Genomic DNA, 24,080 nt, shown 5'->3' with positions numbered 1-24,080 from the left:
AGCACTGAGTGAGTCAAGACTTCCACTGGTGCCCATTTAAAAAAAGAGAAGGAAAAAAGTCCATGACACTACTACTTTCTATCTTTTTGTCTTTGGTCCACACTCCTCTCTGATCCCTCAATCATAAATCTGCCAGCTGGCTCGGTCTCCATTCTCCTCTCCGCGTATCCTCTTTTCTCTTCACACGCGCATCTCTTCGCTCCTTCCCATAAATTATCTTCCTCTGAGGCGGAGTGAGAGAGAAGGACAGAGAGAAGTGTCTAAGGAGACGGGGACCGGCGAAAATAAAGAGAAAGGGAGAGGCCGAGACCGAGATGAGAAAGATGAAGAGAAATGAAAGTAGCTTTGGGTTTCATAAGGTTACAGACAGATGGAGAAAGATTCATTTCAAGGTGTGCTGAGGAATTACAGACAGAAACGAGACAGATGGAGAAGTAAAGCAAGAAATGTGACGACTCACGGCAGAGGGAGAGCAGAACGAGGGATCGCAGCAGGAGGGATGGAGTGGAGGAGAGGAGGAGAGATCGCTGGCCTCGTCTCATTGTGTATTGAGGCTCGGTAGCTGATCAATGAGGCCTCTGTGGTTGATGACTGCACAATTCAGCACACACTACACAGCTGAAACCGCAGCAAAATTACTACACTAAACACCAGTGCTCTTTAAGTGCAGGGTTAACTAAATCACTTTAGCGCCTGCGTTTTAATCCTCGAGCGACTAATATCATAAGCGATAACAACCAACCGAAGGCGGCTAATTAAAACAATCCTCCACGTTCAAGAGTAAAAAGAAACTCAGATCGTGTGGCAATTTCCACACTTAACTTTCCCGTCAAGCCACTTATTAGCACTCAAAGACTAAACTCGAATGTTGCAAACACTAATGGAGTAGTCGCTTTTAGATAATATCATACTTGTTATGCAGAATGCTGATGTGTTTGTATCTGAAACGGTAGCTTGCTAACCACATCACAGATTTGAATCGCACAAAAACATTCGCTTATGAAATTCTTGCTTTTCTTCTCACACTCTGTCTGGTTTCTCAAGTTTGTTTTTCTATTTCGTGATAAGGCAGAGCCTGCTGAGATTCACCTCGTCATAACACGCACCTCGTGCCAGAACGACACCGTGATGCCGCAAACACAGTCTGGCTCGCTGAAACAATCATAAATCAATGCGTTATCAAGTCTGCCAACTGTTTTCACCAGATTTGAAATGAGTATTTAAGCTGTAAGAAGTTAAACAAGCACATTTGCGTGACTTTAGAAAGGGCTGCATGCAACAGATAGGTGATCAATGATGTGTTTTGTGTCGTATAACCAATTCTAGAACCAATCTGACATGGAATTGAAGTTGAGATTGCATACCGCAAGGTTCTGCTCTAAAACACTGAAAACCATGTACAGTAGAAACTCGCAGAAACGGCTCAGAAGTCCAAATTGATACCTAACAAAAAGCCATGTGTTATCACACCATGTGCGCAGGTTTCTTAAAGCCCATAACAGCCGTTCATACTAGTGTTCTAAGCACACTGTGATACTGAGCACAGCCGGGATCCTCACTAACACACACACAGTGATTGGCAGGGCTGATATTCACTGTGTGGGAGCACAACTTCAGATCTGCGCCTCAGGTAACCGCCTGATTCCATTCGATTTTCCCCTAAGTCATCACACAACTTCCCTACTTCCACCAAGGTTGAGTCAAAGTTAATCCATCTCTCCTCTCCTCTCTTCAGCTGTCCATCGGGTGGAAGGTCCTGTTATTCCTAAGTATCGTTTCTTTTCTTTCTCGTCTTCTACCCGAAGTCCAAAACTCCTTGAGTAATCTGCTTGATGTTTGTGTAACCCCTCTTGAAACGGCACAGAAAGAATTTGGGAGAGAACCCTCGTATATATACTTGAGTGTGTGCGTGCTGGCAGATGCATATCCCACATATCGTTATTTTGGTAAAGGGCAGGGGAGGGTAAGAGTCTACAATAGCACTCATTCAGAAAGCAAAACAGTCAGTCAATGAGCTTCACTGTCTTTCAGTCTTACTTCTGCAGTTGGTTGTGTTTTACTGAAGCTTTCTGGGTCATCAGCTTCTTTCTGATCAGTCTTTATCTGTCTGGCACACAGAGAGTGTTCACAAAGTCACGAGGGGATGTGGTAAATGAATGCGTCTTGTTTTGCGACGAGCTGTACATTCTGTACTGTACTAAGCTACGTGCGCATAAATGCGCGAGTCTGTGTGTATTCACGTGTGAACAGTATCTAGTGTGTGCACAAGGGACTAAGAGAGAGGATAGCAAGATTGTGTGAATGTGGACAGACTAGTCAATTAGCTGATTAATTCAAAGTAATTCAATTCAGGTTCTGCATTAAAAAAAATCCATACATACTACCTACCATCCATGCATCATCCTATCTATTCATCTATCCATTTATCCACCTAACCATCTATCCATCCATCATCTACCTACCTATCCACCAACCTTTACATGCATCCTCCCCGATCCACCCATCCAACTATGTTATCCCCTTACTTATCCATTTACCTATCCTCCATCCATCCATATACTTAACCATCTACCTACCTATCCATCAGTCAATACACTCACCCATCCATCTGTCTACCTTCCTATCATCCATCAACCTTAACTACCTACCTATCCATCCAATCCATTCAACAACCTTTCTACATACCCACCTACTTATCTACATACCTATGCATCCATCTATCCATCCACCTACTTATATACCTACCTATCCATCCTTCCATCCATCCACCTACCTATTATCCATCCATCTTCCAACTTATCCATCATCTTCCAAACTATCCATCCATCCACCTCTCTATCTAGTCATCTGCCCACCTACCATCTACCTACCTATCCACCAACCTATCCATGCATCCACACAATCCACCCATCCAAATACCTATCCCCCTACTTATCTACCTACCTATCCTCCATTGTATCCATCCATCCGTCCACTATCCATTTGCCTACCTATTCATACACCCACCCACCGACCTACCTATTCAACTGCCCACCCATCTACCTACCCATCCATCATCCACCTACCTATTATCCATTAATCTTCCAAACTATCCATCTAGTCATCTACCCATCTATCCATGCATTTACCATCTATCTATCCATCTACCTACCTATTATCCATTCACTTTACAACTTATCCATCCATCTATCTAGTCATCTACCCATCTATCTACCTAACCATGCATTTACATCTACTATCTATCCATTTACCTACCTATCCACCAACTTATCCATGCATCCAGTTTACCCATCCAACTACCTATTCCCTACTTATCTACCTACCTATCCTCCAATATATCCATCTGTCCACTATCCATCTACCTACTTATTATCCATTCATCTTCCAACCTATCCATCCATCTAGCTACCCATTTATCCACCTAACCATCTATCCATCATTTACCATCTATTCATCTACCTACCTATCCACCAACCTGTCCATGCATCCACCCACCTATCCCCCTACCTATCCTCTATCATATCCATCCATCTATCCACTATCCATCTACCTACCTATTCACTCACCCACCCACCCAATCATGTACCTATCCACCATATCTACCTACCTATCCATTAACTATCCTATCCATCTAACAAACTTTCTACATACCCACCTATTTATCTACCTACCAATTTATCCATCAATCCATCCATCCATCCATCCATCCACCTACTTATCTACCTACCTATCCATCCATCTACCTATTATCCATCTTCCAACCTATCCATCCATCCTCCTATCTAGTCATCTACCCATCTATCCACCTAACCATCCATCTATTTGCCTACCTTCCTATCCACCAACCTATTCATGCATTCACCCAAGCCACCCATCCATCTAAATACCTATCCCTCTACTTATCTACCTACCTATCCTCCATCATATCCATCCATCCATCTACCAATCCATCCATACACCCACTCACCCATCTACCCACCTATCCATCCATGTACCCATCTACCTTATCTACCTACCTACCTATCCATCCTTCCATCTTCCAACCCATCCATCCATCCATCCATCCACCCACCCATCCATCCATCCATCCACCAACCACCTGCCTATCCATCCACCCGTCCATTTGTCTATCCACCTACCTATCCATCCATCCATCCACCTACCTACAACTACTGTATACTGTATAAATATGTGTGTGTGTGTGTTTGGTAACACTAACACAGCAACTAGCAGACTACTTTTCTGGATGACTCCTGACTGTGTCTCTACACGGCTACATCCATCTGTGTAAAAAAACTGTCACTTTTGTTGGAGCATAAATGTCATTTCATTTCATATTCTCACCCTTATTATGCTTTATTACTGCTGTTGTGGCTATATGTGTATTCATTACAGTTGTGTGCATCATGAGACTGTGTCCACAGTCCACTTTTCCATTCCTCATTTGCATCCCAATCATTTCATTTTTCGTTGGCATCACACCAGACCAAATGTTGCCAAAGCACTTAAGGGACATGACTTAACTGTTGCATGAGGGTAATGTTAAAAACTCATGCATGCTTCATACACACTCTGACTGCTTGTGATACCGTAGACATTAAGGCTCTTAAAACCTAATCCAGCACTAACGGTTGAATCCAGGAAAGCCCGAGGCTGCAGGTGGGAAGGTGGGTGTCTGTGGGTGTAGGAATCCTGGTGCATCAGCAGAAAAGGTGCAGGGTATTTTTGATGCACTGATCCTATGTTCTGCTTATCACAGATTAAATTTGCGTTTTGTCCTTCAGGCTATGTAATAATGCGTGTGGGTGGGGGAGTGGTGAATTTAAGTCTCTTGGAGGAGAAGAAGGGCGTCGAGTAAGAGTGAGAGAGAGCGAAACGAGTGTGCATGGCCCTGACTGTGTGTGGAAGACTTTCTTGGCACTCTTTCTCTCTCTTTTTCCTTCTGAGTCTTGTTGTTTGTTAGTGCCAGGCTTTTATGCCAAGCCGGCAGCCATTACTCAATCAGACAGCTTCCTGTGAGCTCTCCTCATTAAAACCTCACACGAACTCTAAACCTATGAGCACAATTATCACCCTTTATACAAACACACACACAAACCCGGAGGCACACGCACATAGTCGACTCACAACAAAAATACAGACAAAACAGAAATCTGAGTCCTGCCAAAGTCTCAATTTGTGAGATGTTATTAAAGCACTGAAAGATGAACTAACCCTAGTCACCCCCTACTCATAGGCTGTTTACAGCACTGAACAGCTAAAATACCCCTCTAAGGGCAACATCACTGTAACACCCAGTCTGAACTGAGCGATCCGAATCGTTTTCATTATAATGAAGCTGTCAACACTGAAGCTTTTACTTAAAAAAAAAAATGCATTGCAGCTCTGCTCCACTCAATTTATTAACCCTGTTTGCCAGAAATAAAGTTCATTTTCTTTCATGCATCATGTGCATGCAATTGGTTTGCTATGTTGTGCATGCTATGTTGCATTACTAATGTATGTTCTGACCATTGTATCAAATCCAACTTGATGTTTTTGGTCTCAGTTTCATGGAAGCCCATTTCTGCCACTGAATAAAAAAACAAAAGAACAAAAAAAAACAAACAAACAAACAAACAAACAAAAAAGGTAATTGCAGGTTTTTATCTGAAATATGATTTCTGCAATGCGAAAAATGCAGACAGAATCTGGTCATAAAAAATGGAATTTACTGTATAATGTGGAATGTCACATAATTTGTCAAAATTTAGATGAATTAATCAAAAGTAGGTCATTACACTTAAATCAAATCACGATATGGACTAGTATCTGTAAATATTAAGCAAAAAGATTATTTAAATATGAATCTGAAGTGTCTTCATGAGCATTTTACCATTATCTTTTGAGAGAAACTATCATCATGTCATATATACACACAGAAATGTAAAGGTATTTACAGCAACCTGTCAAAATAAAAGTTTGGTTTAACTTGAATTGTATTGCTATTGTTACATAGTACTACTACTACTACTACTATTATGACTAAAATTGTTAAAACTTTAATTTATTAAGGAATAATTCATGTATTTCATGTTTTAATTTTAATAGTAACTTTGTTTGCTAAAAATGAAGGTTTGTTTAATTTTCATTTGATTAAAAGATAAATTAAATGAATACTTTATGCCTTTATTTGATAACCAGAAAAATATAAATATTGTAAAAATAAACTTTAATTAATTAAGTTGTTTTTATGCATTCAAATAATTAGACAGAATTTGATTACAATAAAACAGAAGGAGAGAAAAAAAAAAAAAAAAAAAAACTTTTCACCATTTAAACCTTTTAATAAATTGATGTTAAATTGAATGTGTTTCAGAATTGTAATTAATTAGATTTGCTTTTTGATTAATAACATGTAAAACCATTTAAAAAAAAGAGTCCAGAAACATTAAAATGGAAAAGAGGAAATTGGAGAGAAAAAACAGAATTTGGGAAAAAAATAAAAATGATTTTATAGGGCCCTAGAATTGCAAGATATAAACTAACCATTTTAAAAATTGTGGGATATAAACTCGCAATTGCAAGAAATAAAGTCAGAATTGCAAGATAAAAATCTTTATCTATACAAGATAAAAAATCTTGCAATTCTGCAAGTCACAATTCCGAATTTTTTCCTGCAAATGCAAATTTTTATCTCGCAATTCTGACTTAATAACTCACAAACACTTGTTATAAAGTCAGAATTATGAAAATATGAGAACAAAAAGTCAGAATTGAGAGATGTAAACTCATATCTGAGGAAAAAAGTCAGAATTGTAAGTTATCTCACAATTCTGACTTTATTTCTCAGAACGTCTAAGAAAAAAAAATCAATTGCTAGAAGCAAACTCGCCGTTGTGAGATAAATTGTGAGATAAAAAGTAGGGCTGTCAAACAACTAATCACGATTAATCGCATACAAAATAAAAGTTTGAGTTTGCCTAATATATGTGTGTGCACTGTGTGTAATTATTATATATATATATATATATATATATATATATATATACATACAAATTAATGTATATATTTAAGAGAAATATGTTATTTATGTACAGCATATTTTTATTTATATATAATATCAATTATTTAAAAATGATAATAACTACATATAATTGTAAATATTTCTTAAATATATACATGACTGTGTTTGTATTTATATATACATAATAATTACACACAATACACACACATATTAGGCAAACTCAAACTTTTATTTTGTATGCGATTAATCGCGATTAATCGTTTGACAGCCCTAATAAAAAGTCACAATTACCTTTTTTTTTTTTTTTTTATTCAGTGACGGAAACTGACTTCCATACAATAAATAAATAAATAAACAAAAATATTCTCTGTAATACTGCAATATTGTGAAACATCACAGTAATGCTACTTAAAATTACTTTTTATTTTAAAGTTTTAAAGTTCTTAGTCTTCAGTGTCACAAGATTTTTCAAAAAACATTATAATATGCTAATTTGGTGCACTTCTGCACAAAGACACAAATCAGTGAACACTCTCCGTTCGAACTAAAACTTCGCTAAAACGAATCGATTCACTAAAACGAATCGGACTGATTATCATTTGATCATTGCCTCAGCTCAGTAGACTGTAAAGCTGCGATACAGTGAGATACAGTGTGACAAATATAATGTAGCTGTTTTGTCATGCTACACTGCTACATATTCCCCAGCAGCTTGTTACTGAAAAGGCGACAACATTAATATGATAAATTCCTCGTGATGTTCCTCATTTGTAAGTTTGCTCGGATAAAAACATCTGGTAAATGCCTAAATGTGCTCTAAAAGATACACTACCATGCAAAACATGGCATCCCCACCAATACCATAACTATTATTCTTAGTTTTTTAAATTGGTTTGATAAAGATTCAGCCTTAGCACTGCAGTACAGACAAGCTACCATTGTCGCTTTCAGCTAGCAAGTACACTTGTAAGTATACACACCTGCAGAGAGACAAACACACTTGAATAAAGTTGGTCAACAGGAAGCGTGTTCTTCCAGGTTTTGAGAGAGCCAGCGTGTGCTGTTTCTCACCAGGATCAGAGCCTATTGAGCAGCACCGCATGTTGTTTATCAAAAGGAACAGGAGAACGGGAACGTGATCACCACACTGTTTGCTTCATCCCTTCTCGTCTCGTCCCCATTCTGCCAGTTATCTATCAGCCCACAAAGGAACTATTTCTTTCCATATGATAACATAATCTTCCTTTTCTGTTCCTCTCTGAATAGTGCCCTTTAGTGTCTCTTTATCAACACAGTGTTTCTCTCTCTGTCTATCTCCCTCTCTCTTTGCCTTCTCAGACTGTCGCTCTGTCTCCTTCTTTCTAAATAACTCAGTTTTTTTTTTCCTTCTGTGCCAGTGACCTTACAGCGAGGCTTTGAACCTTGCTCTTTCTTCCTCCCTCTCCATCATTCTCTCATTCTCTCCCTTCACGCTCTCTCTTTCTCTCTCTCTGGAGGAAAATCACACACTCATCAGTTTTCCCCGCTTGGCTCTTGACGAGCAAAGTCGCAAGGAGAATATTAATGGACTTCAGCAACCAATTAACACCTAACTCACATAACAACCTTTTATACAAGCCAGCATGCTGGGAAAAGAAGGAGCGAGGGCAACAGAGAGAGAGTTAGTGTGTGCGAGACGAAGAGGAAGCCGTTTAATTTGACATTTATGCTGTGAGGATGGAGATGACGGAGGTGTCTGGGAGAGAAAAGCAAAAGACGGAGCACATGATCGTTTTAAAACGAGACCGAGGAGTGGGATGAGGAATCATGGGATGTAACTGTAATCACAATTAATCAAGAGTTGCGCTTCTAGACCTATCCAGAGTGTTAGAGTGATTAAAATGAGTTCATTATTCAACTTGCATAATTAAATTCCGATTCCAATTAAATTACGAAGAAAAATAATTGAAGGGGATCTTATTGCTATTGTGAATGTGCACTATGAATCTAAAACGAGTGATCCGTTCAGCAACAGGGTCATATGTTAAGGAGAGGCACTCTCGAAAACACTTTTTATAGTATTTTTAACCACGCGTGGGTTATTTGCCAATATTCCCCAGTCAAATGCATGCAGACAAAACTAGGCCGCAGTTAATATAAACATAAAACTATTCAGATGTATATCATCCAGAATAAATATAAAGGATGTGAATCTAAATAGGATGAAATGCTCTGTTTGTGTTGTGCGCTGAATCTAATATCTTTTCTTGGGTTCTGAAACCGAAATAATAACGACAAATGCGCATCAGTAGCATCTCCTCTGACCCAATACAAATCAAAGCAAATCAAATTACAAAAACAAAATATAAATGGCCTTGGAATACCGAAAGAATAAAACCAAACCATGATACGAGTTATAATGTTATTGGGCTTCAAAACAAGATTATGAAATGGCAGAATATGTCGTCACTGTCAGAGACGCTGAATACAGATTCACTTAATGCATCCTCACTGTCAGAGACGTATGACAAAGATACAGAATATCCCCACATTCTCAGAGATACAGACAGTACTATAAGAATAAGGCATCCATAGACATGCGGTATTGAATTATAGACTTGTTAGAAGATGTGTGACAGGCCTTGAGCTTTTTTAATATATTGGTTGACTCTCTTCGTTTTGTTTACATCAGAGATAACAACGACTGGGTATCAATACAGATTACTTGATTCAATTCAATAGTGATTCACAAGCTACTGATTCAGTTTGATTCCGTCAGATACGATTTGAGTACATTTCAGTTATAATGTTATAATTTTCATTCATTATTTTATTTTTGGTGGTCTCCTAGAATACATTTATATAATTTAAACTTAAACTGTACATTGCTGCAACAAAAATTCTGCCATTCCTGTCTCTTTAAGACTCGCCTCCTCGAAAAACGCAAGTCTGATTTGATTGGTCAGCTGGCTCGGTCTGTTGTGATTCGTTCACTACTTAGATAATGTGTCAGATAATTGGGTTTCAGCTTCCAATGCTTCATGAGCAGCTGTAAAAAAGATCTATGGTAACTATGCCATCAGTTCAAACAATGTTTTTGAACTGATGGCATAGTCTCCTCAAGACATTGTGAAATCACCCATCTGTTCTTTGAAGGAGCACCAAAGCAGCCAGTGGGCAAGCATTATGCAAATGTGTAACATGGTGACGTGACCAAGTCACAGAAATAATGGCAGGACTTTAAACGAGGCGATTCAGGCAAGTGTTTTCTGTTTGAGAGATTAGTTCCCTTTGATGTGGACTTTGTAACTTTTCAGATCATTTACATGCACAAACAGCTAGGGGCGTTTCCTCAGAGGAGGCAATGGAGGCAGTCAAAGGGAGTCTACTGGGTGAGAAAAAAAATTGTAGTACAAAAATAAAACAACACCAATATTACAAAATATAAATCACTCGTTTTTCTAAAGAAACACTGTCCAACAGCAACACCAGCAGGTAAAGTTACAGCGGGTAAAGTTGTAAACATCTCTCTCGCCTCCCCTGAGCCCGTTGAATTTTAACATACCCCCCAAAAGTGTACGGTGAGTTTCGTGGGGGGTAATTGAGTGTGAAAGGGGGGAAAGTCATGTGAGAAGAGGCAATACCTCCATCAAGATATGATTGAATAACACTGGTTATGTCATCGGCTGTGATTGGCTCATGCGATAAATCATGCCCCTGTGTTTGTGTGCATTTCGCATTCACAAATCAGTCTGAATGAAGAACATAATGGCGTTAATGGAAAGACTAATTTAAAAAAAGTAAGCAAACAACTCACACACTTAGATATAACCACTTTGTAAAGTCAAAATAAGACCTAAAATGGCATGAAAACACGATCTGTGGGAGTTTTTTTTCATTGAAATTTAAAAGTAAACTGCGTCCAAAATTTACCAAGCCTTGATGAGTGATAATCCGAAATATTCAAAAATAGTTTAAAGTGGACTTTTAAGCACACAAAAAAATATATATATATTGTAGGGCTGTCCCTAATGATTATTTTGGTAATCGAGTAATCTGTCGATTATTCTGACGATTAATCGAGTAATCGGATAATTCTAGTTAATATTTTTTGTAGTAATAAAAATAGACGTGAACAACAGCCTTTAAAATGACTTAATATACATATATAAGAGCAATGAATGAGCAATAATAATTAGTTCAAATAAAGTATTAAAAGCAAGTATGCTAACTATGCTTTTATTGAATGAAACTGTTAAAATACATAATGTATTATAAACAACAGAGCTAATGTACATTACGCATTGTTTTTACACTTTACTGCACAATCTAATCCTGGTTTAATATTGACTGAACAACATTTAATTCAAATGTCTACTTAGTCTTTAATATTTGGCCATTTCTTTATGATAGAAAAGCTACAACACTAATTTCCTGAATGTGTGAACATCAAAATGTGTAAACTCAGAGTGAGGGTTTAAACTTATTTTGAAATTGTGAGGAACAGTTAGCATATTGAGAAAGATAATGATGTATTCTCCTCTCTTTGCATAGTTTTATAAATGATTTACCTTACAAATCTGATGAAAAAGCATGTTGTGAGGAATCAAGGAATTGTTTTGTTTAAATCGTTATTGCCTTGAGTTATTATTTTGGAATAAACGTAAAATGCTTATAAATGCCAACTTGATTAGATTCATACTTGGCTTTAATAAATGGAATATTGATTATGTTGTTAATGTAAAAATATAAGATTTTTTTTTTCTTTTTCTGATAGTGTAAGTAATGTTTATTTAATGTGACTGGGACATAAATTTACATTTGATTAAAAAAAAAACACTAAAGGAAAGGTACAATTAAAAATGAAAGTCATTTGTTTAGGGCTACACTGGTCAGGCCTTTGATTCACTACAAAAAAATAGTTTATAAGAGTAATTTGTTCATTATTGGCCATACTGGTTGCATGTTTGTATTTACGTGCAGCTGATAAAAACAACTTACAGATCACAAAAGAAAACTGAAACTTTCTGTCCACATTATTAAAAACATCTTTTGTGTACAGCAGAAAAAATAATTTCATACAGGTTTGGAACAACTTGAGCATGAGTAAATGATGACAATTTTCATTTTTCTGAGAAATATCTCTTTAGATGTTTCTGGCCATTACTTCGGGGTACATACTGTTGCTATTACATTCAATTTAGACTGCAAACTTACATTCACCACTGCTGGCAAAATATTTGTTTTAAGATTCAGTAGGTTTACTTGTTGCTGATGAAAAGCAGTGTCGGAACCTTTCAACTTGATGCATTATGAAAATATACATTTTAAAACAAAACAATACAACTCAAACTATACAGTCGAGTGAGTTTTGGGTAATCTGTACAACTTTCACAGCCTGAAACTAGGTGGTAAAAGATTGATCTTGCTTGATTTCGTGAATCAACAATGGGAACACTAGAAGAAAAATCAATATTTTTACCCAGCCATAGTTATAACAATGTATTGTGTTGCAATTTCAACCAAAGCCTGCTAGCTCAATGGATCTGGAACCTCACACCATCATTCGATTTTGGCGTATTAGGTTTGGCAGATTACTAGTGCAAAACATACGCCAGTAATGTGCTTTTTACAAAATCACCCTCACACATATTTTAGTGTGTCCAGTATTACAATTCCAGTGTGTCCAACACATCTGAATCCATTAGACAACAGACCAAAACAATCCATTCTTCCCCCTAAATCTCAAAACACTACCTCAATCATGTCAGTGATATGTGCCACAATATTTATGACTAATATTCATATAATCATTCCCATTTCTTTGTCAAAAACTGGGTTACATAACCATCACTTCATTGATTTGCCAACAGCGTGAGGAGTCACGGCCACAGACTGAGAACTGAATTAAACTGAATTATGGGAAACAGTCTCAAGGGAAGGTTTCAATGAAAGAGGAACATTTCCAAAAACAAATTACCTGAACAAAGGTAGGCCGAGACGCGAAACAAATTTGGGTGACGCTGGGACAGTGGGACAGGAAGTACAAGAGCAAGTGCATCATTAGCAATAACTGAGAGCTACAGATGCTGAAGCGGCCTGAACAATAAGTCTGGAGCTAAAGTACACGTCTTTAACAGTCCAACAGGCCGTCTGTCGACCGGGAGGAACAAGTGAGGAAATGAGAGCTGAGGGAAAATGAAATAATTAGAAGGCCTACCTGCGGCGTTCATTGAAATATGCAAATCCATTTAATTTTGCTTTGATTTGCTCTGCTGCTCTCATTCCTAACTTGCCCTCTCTCTCTCTCCTGTCGTCTTCTTTATGTCTCCGGCTCTTCTCTCATTCACACCAGCCATATTAAACTTGTATTAATACACTGTAGGTATGTCAGTTCAATTACCGTGGTTCGGTACTGCCCATGGGCACAGACGGCATGTGTGTGTGGGAGAGAGAAAGAGCGAGAGACAGAAAGTGGGTGATAAGATGTTTATGAAAATTGTTATGCCTGAATCATTGTTTTAAAAAGCTCAAATGTGAGTGTTATAATCAGTCTCTCAGTGTGCATTCAGGTGAAACATATTTGGTAATGAAAATAGATGAGATTGCGCATGTTTGTGTGAGCTGGATGTGTGAGAACGCGGCAGCGGGAGAGAGAGACAGATGTCTATGTAGATTACAGATCAAGAGTGCAACCGCAGAAATAGAAAGCCGTCTCCCTTAAAGGTGCAGCTTGTGATTTGCGTGGCACCAAACAAAATCACAAAAATGAGTGTTTTCAAACTGGTTTACTTTTTCTTATGCTTTTGATTGGACAACTAGTTGGACCTCTATCCAAAACCGTAAAGCTACACTCGGGGCTCGACGATGAGGACTGGCCAGTGGCCCGAGGCCAGTGTTGGGGACAGTTGACGGATTTGTCACTGGCCTGATCAAGCCACTGCTGCATCCTCACAGCAGTTTATCATTTGCACATGTCTTTAAGCCTTGGCAATGTAAACATTTAAGCAATTTTAAAGCATTCAAAAGACAATTGCATTCTGTACTCACGCGCCGTGTTCTGTGCGTTCTCTTTCACGTCTTTTTGTACTTAAACGAACACATACAAAAGTATGTCAAAATACCCGTCTTGATGAGTATCCTCAAAAACAATTACGCCTTTAGGCAAACTTAAACAAACGGACAACTACACTTTGCCAATCTGACCATTTAAAGCATTTAATCGCAAGAAGACGCAGTTTCTTTCCGCGTCTTCTTGCATTTGAACGGACAAATACATTAAAAAAAAGGTCAAAATACCCATCTAGGTGAGTATCCTCACAAAAATGTTTTAAAAGTAAAAATTAAGAGTTCAAAAAGATGTCACATGTGTATCATTATATGTGATTTATGGATTTTCTCTTAAAGTGACAGTACCTAATTTACCAACTGCTGTCGGTGTCCCTAATGTTCATATTTACAGATTGTTTGCTCATCTTTAATGATGTTTGAACTATATATTTGTTATGCTAGTAGTTTTTGCTCTGGTATTGAACTTGGTATCGAGAATTGTAAATTGTATTTAAATTGTATTTAAATTTTGATATCATATAAGCTTATTTATTAGAATACAAGATAACATGGGTCAAAAACAATGATAACGACAACTATTTTTAATTTTTGTAAACAGTTTGCGTCACAGTTATGTCACCGGCAGCTGTGTGTGCATTGTGGTGACAGAAAAACACTGGTAACAAATGAAGTGAAATGGGTAAAATCTATGGAATAAAAGGAAAAATGTATTGATGAAACAGAAAGCAAAGCATTTTTATAGAATACTGTCATCAAAAACGCTATCTGAAGCTAAACGCAGATTTTAAATGGACAGACTATGGATGAAACCTGCTATGATTACTCTATTTTTAAAGCATAAATTTGATTTAAATAATTTATCTACATAATATTCACATATGCAGTTCATAGGGGACATATTGTATTAGCCCTATTAGCCCTACAGTACAGTACAGTATCATACTGTTTAAACCTAAACATTTTACATAACTTTTACCTATTTTATCTCACAATTCTGACATTTTTTTTCTCTGCAAATTCAAGTTCATATCTCCTTGGACTTTATAACCCCATTTAATTCAGCAACAGCAAGTTTGTCAATTTTGAGGAAAAATCCCAGAAGTGTGGGCTATACAGTTATGATTCTGAGCTGAGGGGAAAAGAGAGAATGGCAATATGAATTTTTCTATCAGAATTGCAAGAATACAGTCAGAATTTTGAAATATAAACTCAAATTGAATTTTCTTTTATTCTCCGTAAGAGAATACGCACACACACACACAAAAAAGATCACTGTTTGCCAACATCGAATTGGACTATTATTACAATTTAAAATAACTATTTTCTATTTAATATATTTCCTGTGATGGCAAGGGTGAATTTTCAGCATCATTACTCCAGTCTTCATCGTCACATGATCCTTCAGAAATCATTCTAATTTGCTGTTCAAGAAACATTTCTCAATGCCAAAACTGTTGTGCTGCTTAATATTCTTCTGGAAATCATGATAAAACATGTTTTCACTTCTTTTGGATGGCTTAAAAGTTCAAAAGAACTGCATTCATTTGAAATTATAAATTTTATAACATTGTAAATGTCTTTACTGCTACTTTTGATCAATTTAATGCATCCTTGCGCAATAAATGTATTAAGTTCTTTAAAAAAAGAGAGAGAGAGAGAGAGAGAGAGAGAGAGAGAGAGAAACTGCTCTATAGTACATAATGCAAAGATAGATGTGGTCACACTTTTTGAGTGAACAACACTCTCACACAAGTAGTTGAACTATTAGGGACACATTTTTCAGGCTGACAATATCCCAAGAGAGGAAAACTCTCCAGAGCAATGATGCACACAAAGCACAAGGTGACATTCAACCACATATTTAAAAGACAAAGATGCGCTCTACGCCAACATCACACAATGCATAACTCAAAAGAACACCACCGACGCAAATTACACCATAAACCGTAAAACAATTTGTAACAAAGCAGCAACTGCAGCCCTGAATACTGCAGACATCGCATTAGACGTGTACTGAAGTACATTTGTGCAGTACATTTTATTATAGTGTTAATTGATGAACAAACAGTCGCGTAAATGCTAAGGAAATAAATTTACAGCACAGAAAAGACTGTCTGGCCTTGCACATTAAACTCTGCCAAGAAGTATTTACAAGTCACACACACACATAAAACTAAAGCTTTCTGAATCCAGCTTATTTTTTAAGTTTCATCATCCACGCTTCCTCTCCTCCCATTTTATTCCCATCTTCCCTTCATCATTAAGAGGAAGTGGACAGTTTCTGGGCAAGGTGACCTCAGCATACAGGTGCTCTTTGATAAATAATGCACTCGTATTTTTTACTACAGAGCTTCATGTCAAACTCAAGCTGTTGCTATCAGATAGTCAGCAGCCAAAAACACAGAACATCTTGGCTGTTCAAAAGCATTATTATCTCCCACCTACACACACACACACTACATCTCCTGCACCACTATCCCAACGTTTCAGCTTTGTGCATCTCTTTGCACCAAAGACTTCTATTTTTGTCTTCATGTTTGCTTGTATTAATCACAGGGCTCATTAGCTTTCTTCTACATATAGAGCTCCAAACTATTACTACAACACACTAATGAACACTTTAATTTGTTTGTCCCATTTGACAAAAATGTTTTTCTGTATATAAAAAGTGCCTATGTGCAAATTTAAACTCATAAACACATTATTTTTAGATGCTTTCATTATGTTTTTATTATTAGATTAGCACACACGTACATTTCTACACACACACACAGACTCAAACAAGCTTCTAGCTGTAGGTGTGGCATCCATCTCTTTGTTTAATGCGTTAAATTGTGCTGTAATTATAGTTATTACACCTCTCCTAGTAGCATGAGCCAGGCGGACAAATCCTTGCTCCCTCTCCCTCTCTCTCTTCATTTGTCTGCTCATTTCTCTCTCCCTCTTTCTCTCCTTTCTTCAATGCACAGCTGGGCACTGGCTGCATCAATCACAGCCTGTAATGTCATTCAGCATAAAGCACACAGTCGCCAAGCAACTGCCTATCAGCAGGTGCACACGCCTCTGTGCTCCGGCCACACACCAGCACTCTCGGCCAATCAGGTGAGTCGGTCCCCTGAGTCGTTTCGCTGTGATCAGAAAATACAAGGGCTCTGGGCATAATCTACAACACATTTCATTCCTTATTCTTCTCGGTGCTTATTTCTTCCAGGTATACAGAGAGAAATGTCCTTGGGGACACTGCGGTGTGGTGTCACTTTTTACTCCAGTGGATATTTCTCATGGTAGGTTTAGTTTTGAAGGTCACTGTCTGTGTACATGCACATACATTAACATATTGGCTGCAAAATAGCTGTTCAACATTTTCGGTAATATCATCCAGGAAAGATTCAGGTCAGTGAACATGCATTGGCCTTTAGAGGCAGCATGTCCTAATAACACGACATAACAGCGACTACATATTTTCCAGCTTACAGGACTTTTTGAGTCGAAAATACTAATATGTGTGAATTACTTGAAACTAGTTTAAAAACCCTTGTTAGACCAATAGAATTCCCCTAAATGCTGCCAAACACACTTGTCTGGACAAAGAATTTCATATTGAACAATACTGCTGAAACTAAGGATTTTTTGAGTTCTCAACATGCACTGCAGCATGAATAAATCATGGTGTTACTGTTACAAGATTGTTGTTTTGCTGTTTGCTGACTGTACACTTATGTTGTTGCTTTGTCATTAATATTAGTTACTTGTTGTGGTGTGATGGTAAGAGCTCATCTTTTTACATTTGTTACCATTCTTGAGGTTTGTGTTTCAAGTGTTAAAGTCTTTGGGATTAAAAGCCATAAAAGCGATATGATGCTTCTAAAATGAACTTTTAAATTATGCAATTTATTAAATTATTAAACTAAATAATTTAGTACAAAATTATGTAAAATGGATAATGATATCCACTTAACTTTATATTTGAAACGGATTTTAACATCCAATATGCCTTAATTGCAACTTATTAAGTTTTATTTTTGTTTACATGTGATTAAAATATGTTATATATAATCTATAATATAGCTGAACTACAGTCACTTTGTAAAATCCTGATTCATTTTCATAAGGGACTGCAACCTTTTTATTGACAGCGTATGATTTATATTAACATTACAGGATAGAACATGATCAATATGAACTTTTAATTGCAATCTATGCAGGATACAATTTCATTTTGTTTATTGTGAAATAACTCAAACATGCTGTATATGTTTTTTTCCGTCCTTTGATAAGCATTGTTTGTTTGGGTTTGCGTTTCCCAAAAACATCAATGCCTTTATGCATGTTGTACACATTAATGTTTTTGTTAAATAAACAAAATCACTGGTAAATAAAACACACTTTAGTATCGATATTTTTTTTATTTGAGTATCAATACGTTTGATACTCACATCAATATCAATATATCAGTACTTCAGGATTGATATGCTCATTCCTAGATTTAAAGGAGAAGTCCACTTCCAGAACAACTATTTACAGATAATGTATTCATCCTCTTGTCATCCAAAATGTTCATGTCTTTCTTTCATGTCGAAAAGAAATTGTGTTTTTTGAGGAAAACAATCCAGGATTTTTCTCCATATAATGGACTGCTATGGTGCTCCGAGTTTGAACTTCCAAAATGCAGTTTAAATGCGGCTTCAAACGATCCCAAATGCGGTTGTAAACGATCCCAGAGGAAGAAGGGTCTTATTTAGGGAAACGATTGGTCATAAACATTATTTGTTTTTTCAAAATGAAAAGATGCTTTTGGGAAAAACAGCAGAAAGAACGCAAAAACAGCAGAAAGAACGCGATAAACTTTCGTGATGACGCGGCAGTGGCCCAATCGGGCCAGTGACATATTCGTCAACTGTCCCGAACCTCTTTCACGCTGACCCTGGACCATCGGGCACTTCTTATTGTCGAACCCTGAATATGGTTTAAAACACATGATTTCAGCACGATAGACATGACAATCCAAACCAAACATATTTTTTTTAAGCAGAATATCTGAGGTACGAGATGTAAAGGCACAGCCCTATTCTGGAAAAGGAGGCGGGGAGCAGCAGCTCATTTGCATTTAAAGAGACATGCACGACAACAGCACTTTTCTGCTTCCACTCAAAACAGGCATTTTCAAACTGACAAATGATCTGTGATTTTTTTTTTTTTTTTAGCTGAAACTTCACTGACACATTCTGGAGACACTATCACTGTAACTTATATTACATATTGTAAAAAGGGACATAATAGGCCTCCTTTAAATATCAACCTGACAATTAGGAAAAAATACTAGGAATGTTCTCGACAGTAAAATTTAGGATAACATTAACCTGATCATTATTTGCATATCACGGTCAAGCAACTAATAAACGTCTGCTATTCTACACTATTTTGTCTAAATAAATTTTCATTAAACTATTAAAAACATTTCGAATTCTATTAAATAAAGTGAACGTAGATTGCGTAACAACATTATCGTGTGTAGTATAACAAATGGATAATCATTTTGAGATCTGCTAAAGTTTCCATTTAACACAAAATTAACTTGAAATGAGTGTTAATTGAAATGTTTATCCAACAACAACTGAAAATATGGTCACACTTTATTTTAAGGTCCAATTCTTGCTTTTAACACACCATTAACTATGACTTTTGCCTCAGGAAACTCCTAATTTGCTGCTTATTAAGAGTTATTAAGGTAGTTGTTAAGTTAGGTAATGTAGAATTAAGGATGTATAATACAGTCATGCCAATATTATGTTAATAATAAGCAACTAGTTAATAGTGAAAACTGGTACTTATACTATAGTGTTCCTTAAAATACTATAATAAAAGTTTTTGACAGGATGATGTTCGAACTAGATGTTCGAAACTGTCATATAAAATCACTGCTAGAGAAAACACACACTTGTGTTATTTTCACCTTATGATAAGTTCCCCTGTATAACAACTAGCCCTGCTCTCTCTTTATATAAAAGTTTATCTAGCTTCCCTCTATTTCCAGCGCAAACATAATTTCTCAATAATGTGTTGTCTTCTCCTCTCCTTCCGGTTTATTGTATCGCTCCCCCCTCTATCGTTCTCTCCATCACCCCGCTGTCATTAGTATGGCTGAGGTGTCAGGCAGTGGCGATGCTGAGCGGCTGAGTTCAGGCAGAGGACAGCGAAAGAAAAATAGAAAGACAGCAGCTGGTAGGAGGTGACAAGGTAGAAACACACAAGCGCACATGCTCACCCACACCAACTTTTTATCTCATGACCCGAACAGATACATATATATAGATTTCCTGAACAGCAGACAGTGCGCAGAGCCACGCTGAAATTTTGAATTACGCGTCAGGCTTCACATCAGCACCTTTACGGAACCTCATATATCTACGACAAAGAGCACCAGGGGCAGAGAAATCACAGCAGGATCTGAAATACGCTCGCTCGTCTCCGTGCACAATCAATACTGCTTAACACACACTCTCAAGCTCAGACCGGGGCCCTCAGGAGCCCAGAACTGTTACCACTGTTATTGCTGAACCCAGCAACCGATTGTCAATGAAATCTCATATGGAGCTACAGAAATGATACCACACTCCAGAAAGAGAGAGAAGTGGATGGATGTGGGGGCGGGGGGGGATATCCATTAGAAATAGTGTAAGACTGAGATTAAGCCAAGGAGAAATGAGGCACTGTGCATGAATGCTGCTGAGAAGACCAGCGGAGACCACAGAGAATTTCTATGCTGGTTAGTGTGGGTTTGGTTGTCTAGCTGGTGGATGTCAATGGTGTTCACAAAAATGAAATAGCAATGTTGGTTGACCAGTAAGGTCACTGTGGACAAGTTGGTTGACCCCTGGTTGGTTTGTGGTAAAGTTGGTTTAAGTCCTGGTGGTTATGCTTTTTTTATTTTTTGGTTTTTATAGCCAGATGCTAATTTATATGTTATTACTATATATATTAGGGCTGGCAAACGATTACACACACGATGTGTGTGTACTGTGTGTAATTATTAAGTACATATAAATACACACAAATTAATTAAGAGAAACATGTTATGCACAAAATATTTCTATAAATTCTATAAAAATGATAATAAATACATATATTTGTAAATATTTCTTAAATATATACATGAATGTGCTTGTATTTATATATGCATAATAATCACACACAGTACACACACATATATTAGGCAAACTCAAACTTTTATTTTGTATGCGATTAATCGCGATCGATCGTTTGCCAGCTCTTATATATATATATATATATATATATATATATATATATATATATATATATATATATATATACACACTACCAGTCAAAAGTTTTTGAACAGCAAGATTTTTTTTTAAAGAAGTCTCTACAGCAAAAAACTGTACAATTTTGAAATATTTTTACTATTTAAAATAACTGATTTCTATTTGAATATTGTTTAAATTGTCATTTATTCCTGTGATTTCAAAGCTGAATTTTTAGCATCATTACTCTAGTCAAGTGATCCTTCAGAAATCATTCTAATACTCTGATTTGCTGCTCAAAACATTTATTATTATTTTTAGTATTATTATTTTCATCATTTTCAGGTTTCTTTGATTAATAGTAAGTTCAGAAGAACAGCATTTTATCTGAAATAGAAATCTTTTGCAACACTATAAATGTCTTTATTATCACTTTTAATCAATTTAAAGCATCCTTGCTAAATAAAAGTATTAATTTTTATAATTTCTTTCCCTAAAAAAAAAATAAAATAAATAAAATACTGACTCCAAGCTTTTGAATGATATAGTGTATAATGTACAAAAGCTTTATGTTCCGGATAAATGCTGATTTTCGGATCCTTTTATTCAAGAAAGAATCCTGAAAAGATGTACTCAAATGTTTTAAATATTGTTAATAATAATAAATGTTTCTTAAACAGAAAATCAGCATATTAGAAGGATTTCTGAAGAATCTTGTCACACTGAAAATTTAAGTAATGATGCTGAAAATTTAGCTTTGATCACAGGAATAAATTACATTAAACATATTCAAATAGAAAACAGTTACTTTAAATAGTAAAAATATTTCAGTTGTACTGTTATTGCTGTACTTTGGATCAAACAAACACAGGCTTGGAGAGGAGAAGAGACTTTTTTTTTTAAAAAACATTACAAATCTTACTGTTCAAAAACTTTTGATTGGTAGTGTATATGTATTTACATTTAAAATAACATTTCTTTGACAACACAAAATGTCATTATCCATTGGCCAGGTTGTCAGTAGATTTTGGAAATTACATTAAGCAGAAGGACAACTTCTGGTAGTCCTACGGTGGCCAAAAATCAGCCTGGCTGAATTATTGGTCTATCACTAACCAGCACAGCAGTATTCAATTCTAGGTTCCAGAATACAAACCACAACAGATGCTTGTGACTAGATAAGTTGGTCTTATCAGGGAAGGCTGAGTGGAGGCCATCTTGAGCTTTAGCACTCAGCTCTTTGAAGAGTTGCTGAACTGCGTATTTATCATTTATCATGCCGTCACGAGTGCACACAGCTGGCGAAGAAAGACAGAACACCAAAAAAAATGCAGAAAAGACAGCTTCAACTCAACCGTCTCAACCGGTGTCAGATGAATGATGCCAGGCAGCTACAACTAAGAGCAAATCAGTTTACTTCAGAAAAACAACACTACGACCATTTCGACCGGTCATTTAAGATGGACAATAGCTTAGCCGAGAGCATCTGTCTTGATTGAACGAAGCAGGGAGCGGATTACACGTCAACATTTGGTGTCTCACCGATGAGTAATTGTTGAGTCACCATCCAGAGTTGAAGGAGATGAATAATCAAGTGTGTTTGTGTCTCCAGTTTCTTTCTCTCTGACTCTGTGATCAACGATATTTGCATTTGTGTTGTGCTCACAGCGAGTGTCTGTTTGTTGGCTCATAGCCTTAGTGTCTGAAAGCATCTGAAGCGTCTCGATTATTCTGACAAGCAGCTTGCTGATGATGTCAACCCCAAATTGTTTATATTGTTCTCTGTCCTGCCAGGCATTCACACATACAACAATTATACATCACATACACTCCCACATACATAGACAAACCGACGCGGAGAAATAAAGCTAGAAATTTTCAACATATTTCAGCTTTATAACCACCCTCCCACACTCTTTCCATTCATTCAAAACTCTCGACCGCCCGGGCAAAGATGAATAAACACGCTGCCCCGCACTCGGATGGCTGGTGAAAGTCTTTCTCAGGTCCCGAACACACTGATGCCATTGTGTTCGCCCGCAATATGCCGCACAAAAGATGCTTCTCCTCTCTTACCAACCCTCTCCTATTCTTTCCCTCCTAATTGTTGCCTCTGATGTGACCTAGAAAGGGAAAAGAGTGAAAAAAAAGGCAGGAGAGAGGGAAAACAACAACTGAAAGAAGTTGGAGTTAATGAGGAGTAACCTGGCTGACCCCCGCAGGCAGACGAATGTAATTGCAGTTAACTTCCCCTAATGTGGTGCTAACTAACAACAACAACCCAAACTACCGGAGGGGGCTCGCAGGTGCCTGAGAGAGGGCTTCCTGATTAGCCTTCTAATCTCGGAGAGTGTGAAGAGCGTTTAGAGAGCCAGCGGTTCCTCTGCCGGTTCGCCAAGCCCCCCGGTCAGCTCTCCAGATCCGTTCTGGTAGGGAACAAACCAAACGACAAGAGCCAAGAAGAGGAAACAGGCTCGAAGGACAAAAGCAAGATGGTGACAAACCGGGAGAGAGATAAAAAAGACAGCACACACTGTACGGTAGATACCGCTGGTTGTGTTTTCAAGTCGTCAGGAGGGAACTCGCTGGAATGGAGTCTTTGTTTAAACTGGCTGGTGGTTAGTGCCAGGTGATGTGTGGCCTCCGTGACCCGTCAGCCGGCGCAGCGGGGCTTCAGCCCGTCTCCGGCACGCAGACGGCCAGCGGGAGCGCTCGCACGCTCGGTTTACAGTGTGATTCCTCACCTCTCACGGTAGTTAGGC

The 24,080-nt window shown here is 37.4% G+C and overlaps 1 protein-coding gene across 3 annotated transcripts in view; it reads right to left on the bottom strand.

The window, feature by feature from the left end:
• Window positions 1–24,080, bottom strand: part of cadm4 (cell adhesion molecule 4) — a 193,073-nt gene that overhangs the window by 65,628 nt on the left and 103,365 nt on the right. The window contains exon 1 of one of the 3 annotated variants that reach the window (XM_051130779.1): window positions 461–1,874. The exons of 1 other annotated variant lie outside the window; for it this stretch is intronic. In XM_051130779.1, the coding sequence (XP_050986736.1) occupies window positions 461–542 (82 nt within the window). In that variant the 5' untranslated portion in view covers window positions 543–1,874. Of the gene's footprint in view, window positions 1–460; window positions 1,875–24,080 lie in introns of those variants that run through there. One more of the 3 variants, XM_051130781.1, reaches the window with a different exon arrangement.

The sequence above is a fragment of the Labeo rohita genome, chromosome 16, assembly GCF_022985175.1.
Source record: "Labeo rohita strain BAU-BD-2019 chromosome 16, IGBB_LRoh.1.0, whole genome shotgun sequence".
Taxonomy (NCBI): domain Eukaryota; kingdom Metazoa; phylum Chordata; class Actinopteri; order Cypriniformes; family Cyprinidae; genus Labeo; species Labeo rohita.
The sequence above is the reverse complement of the archived record's forward strand: the minus strand, read 5'-3'. Positions and strand labels throughout refer to the sequence as shown.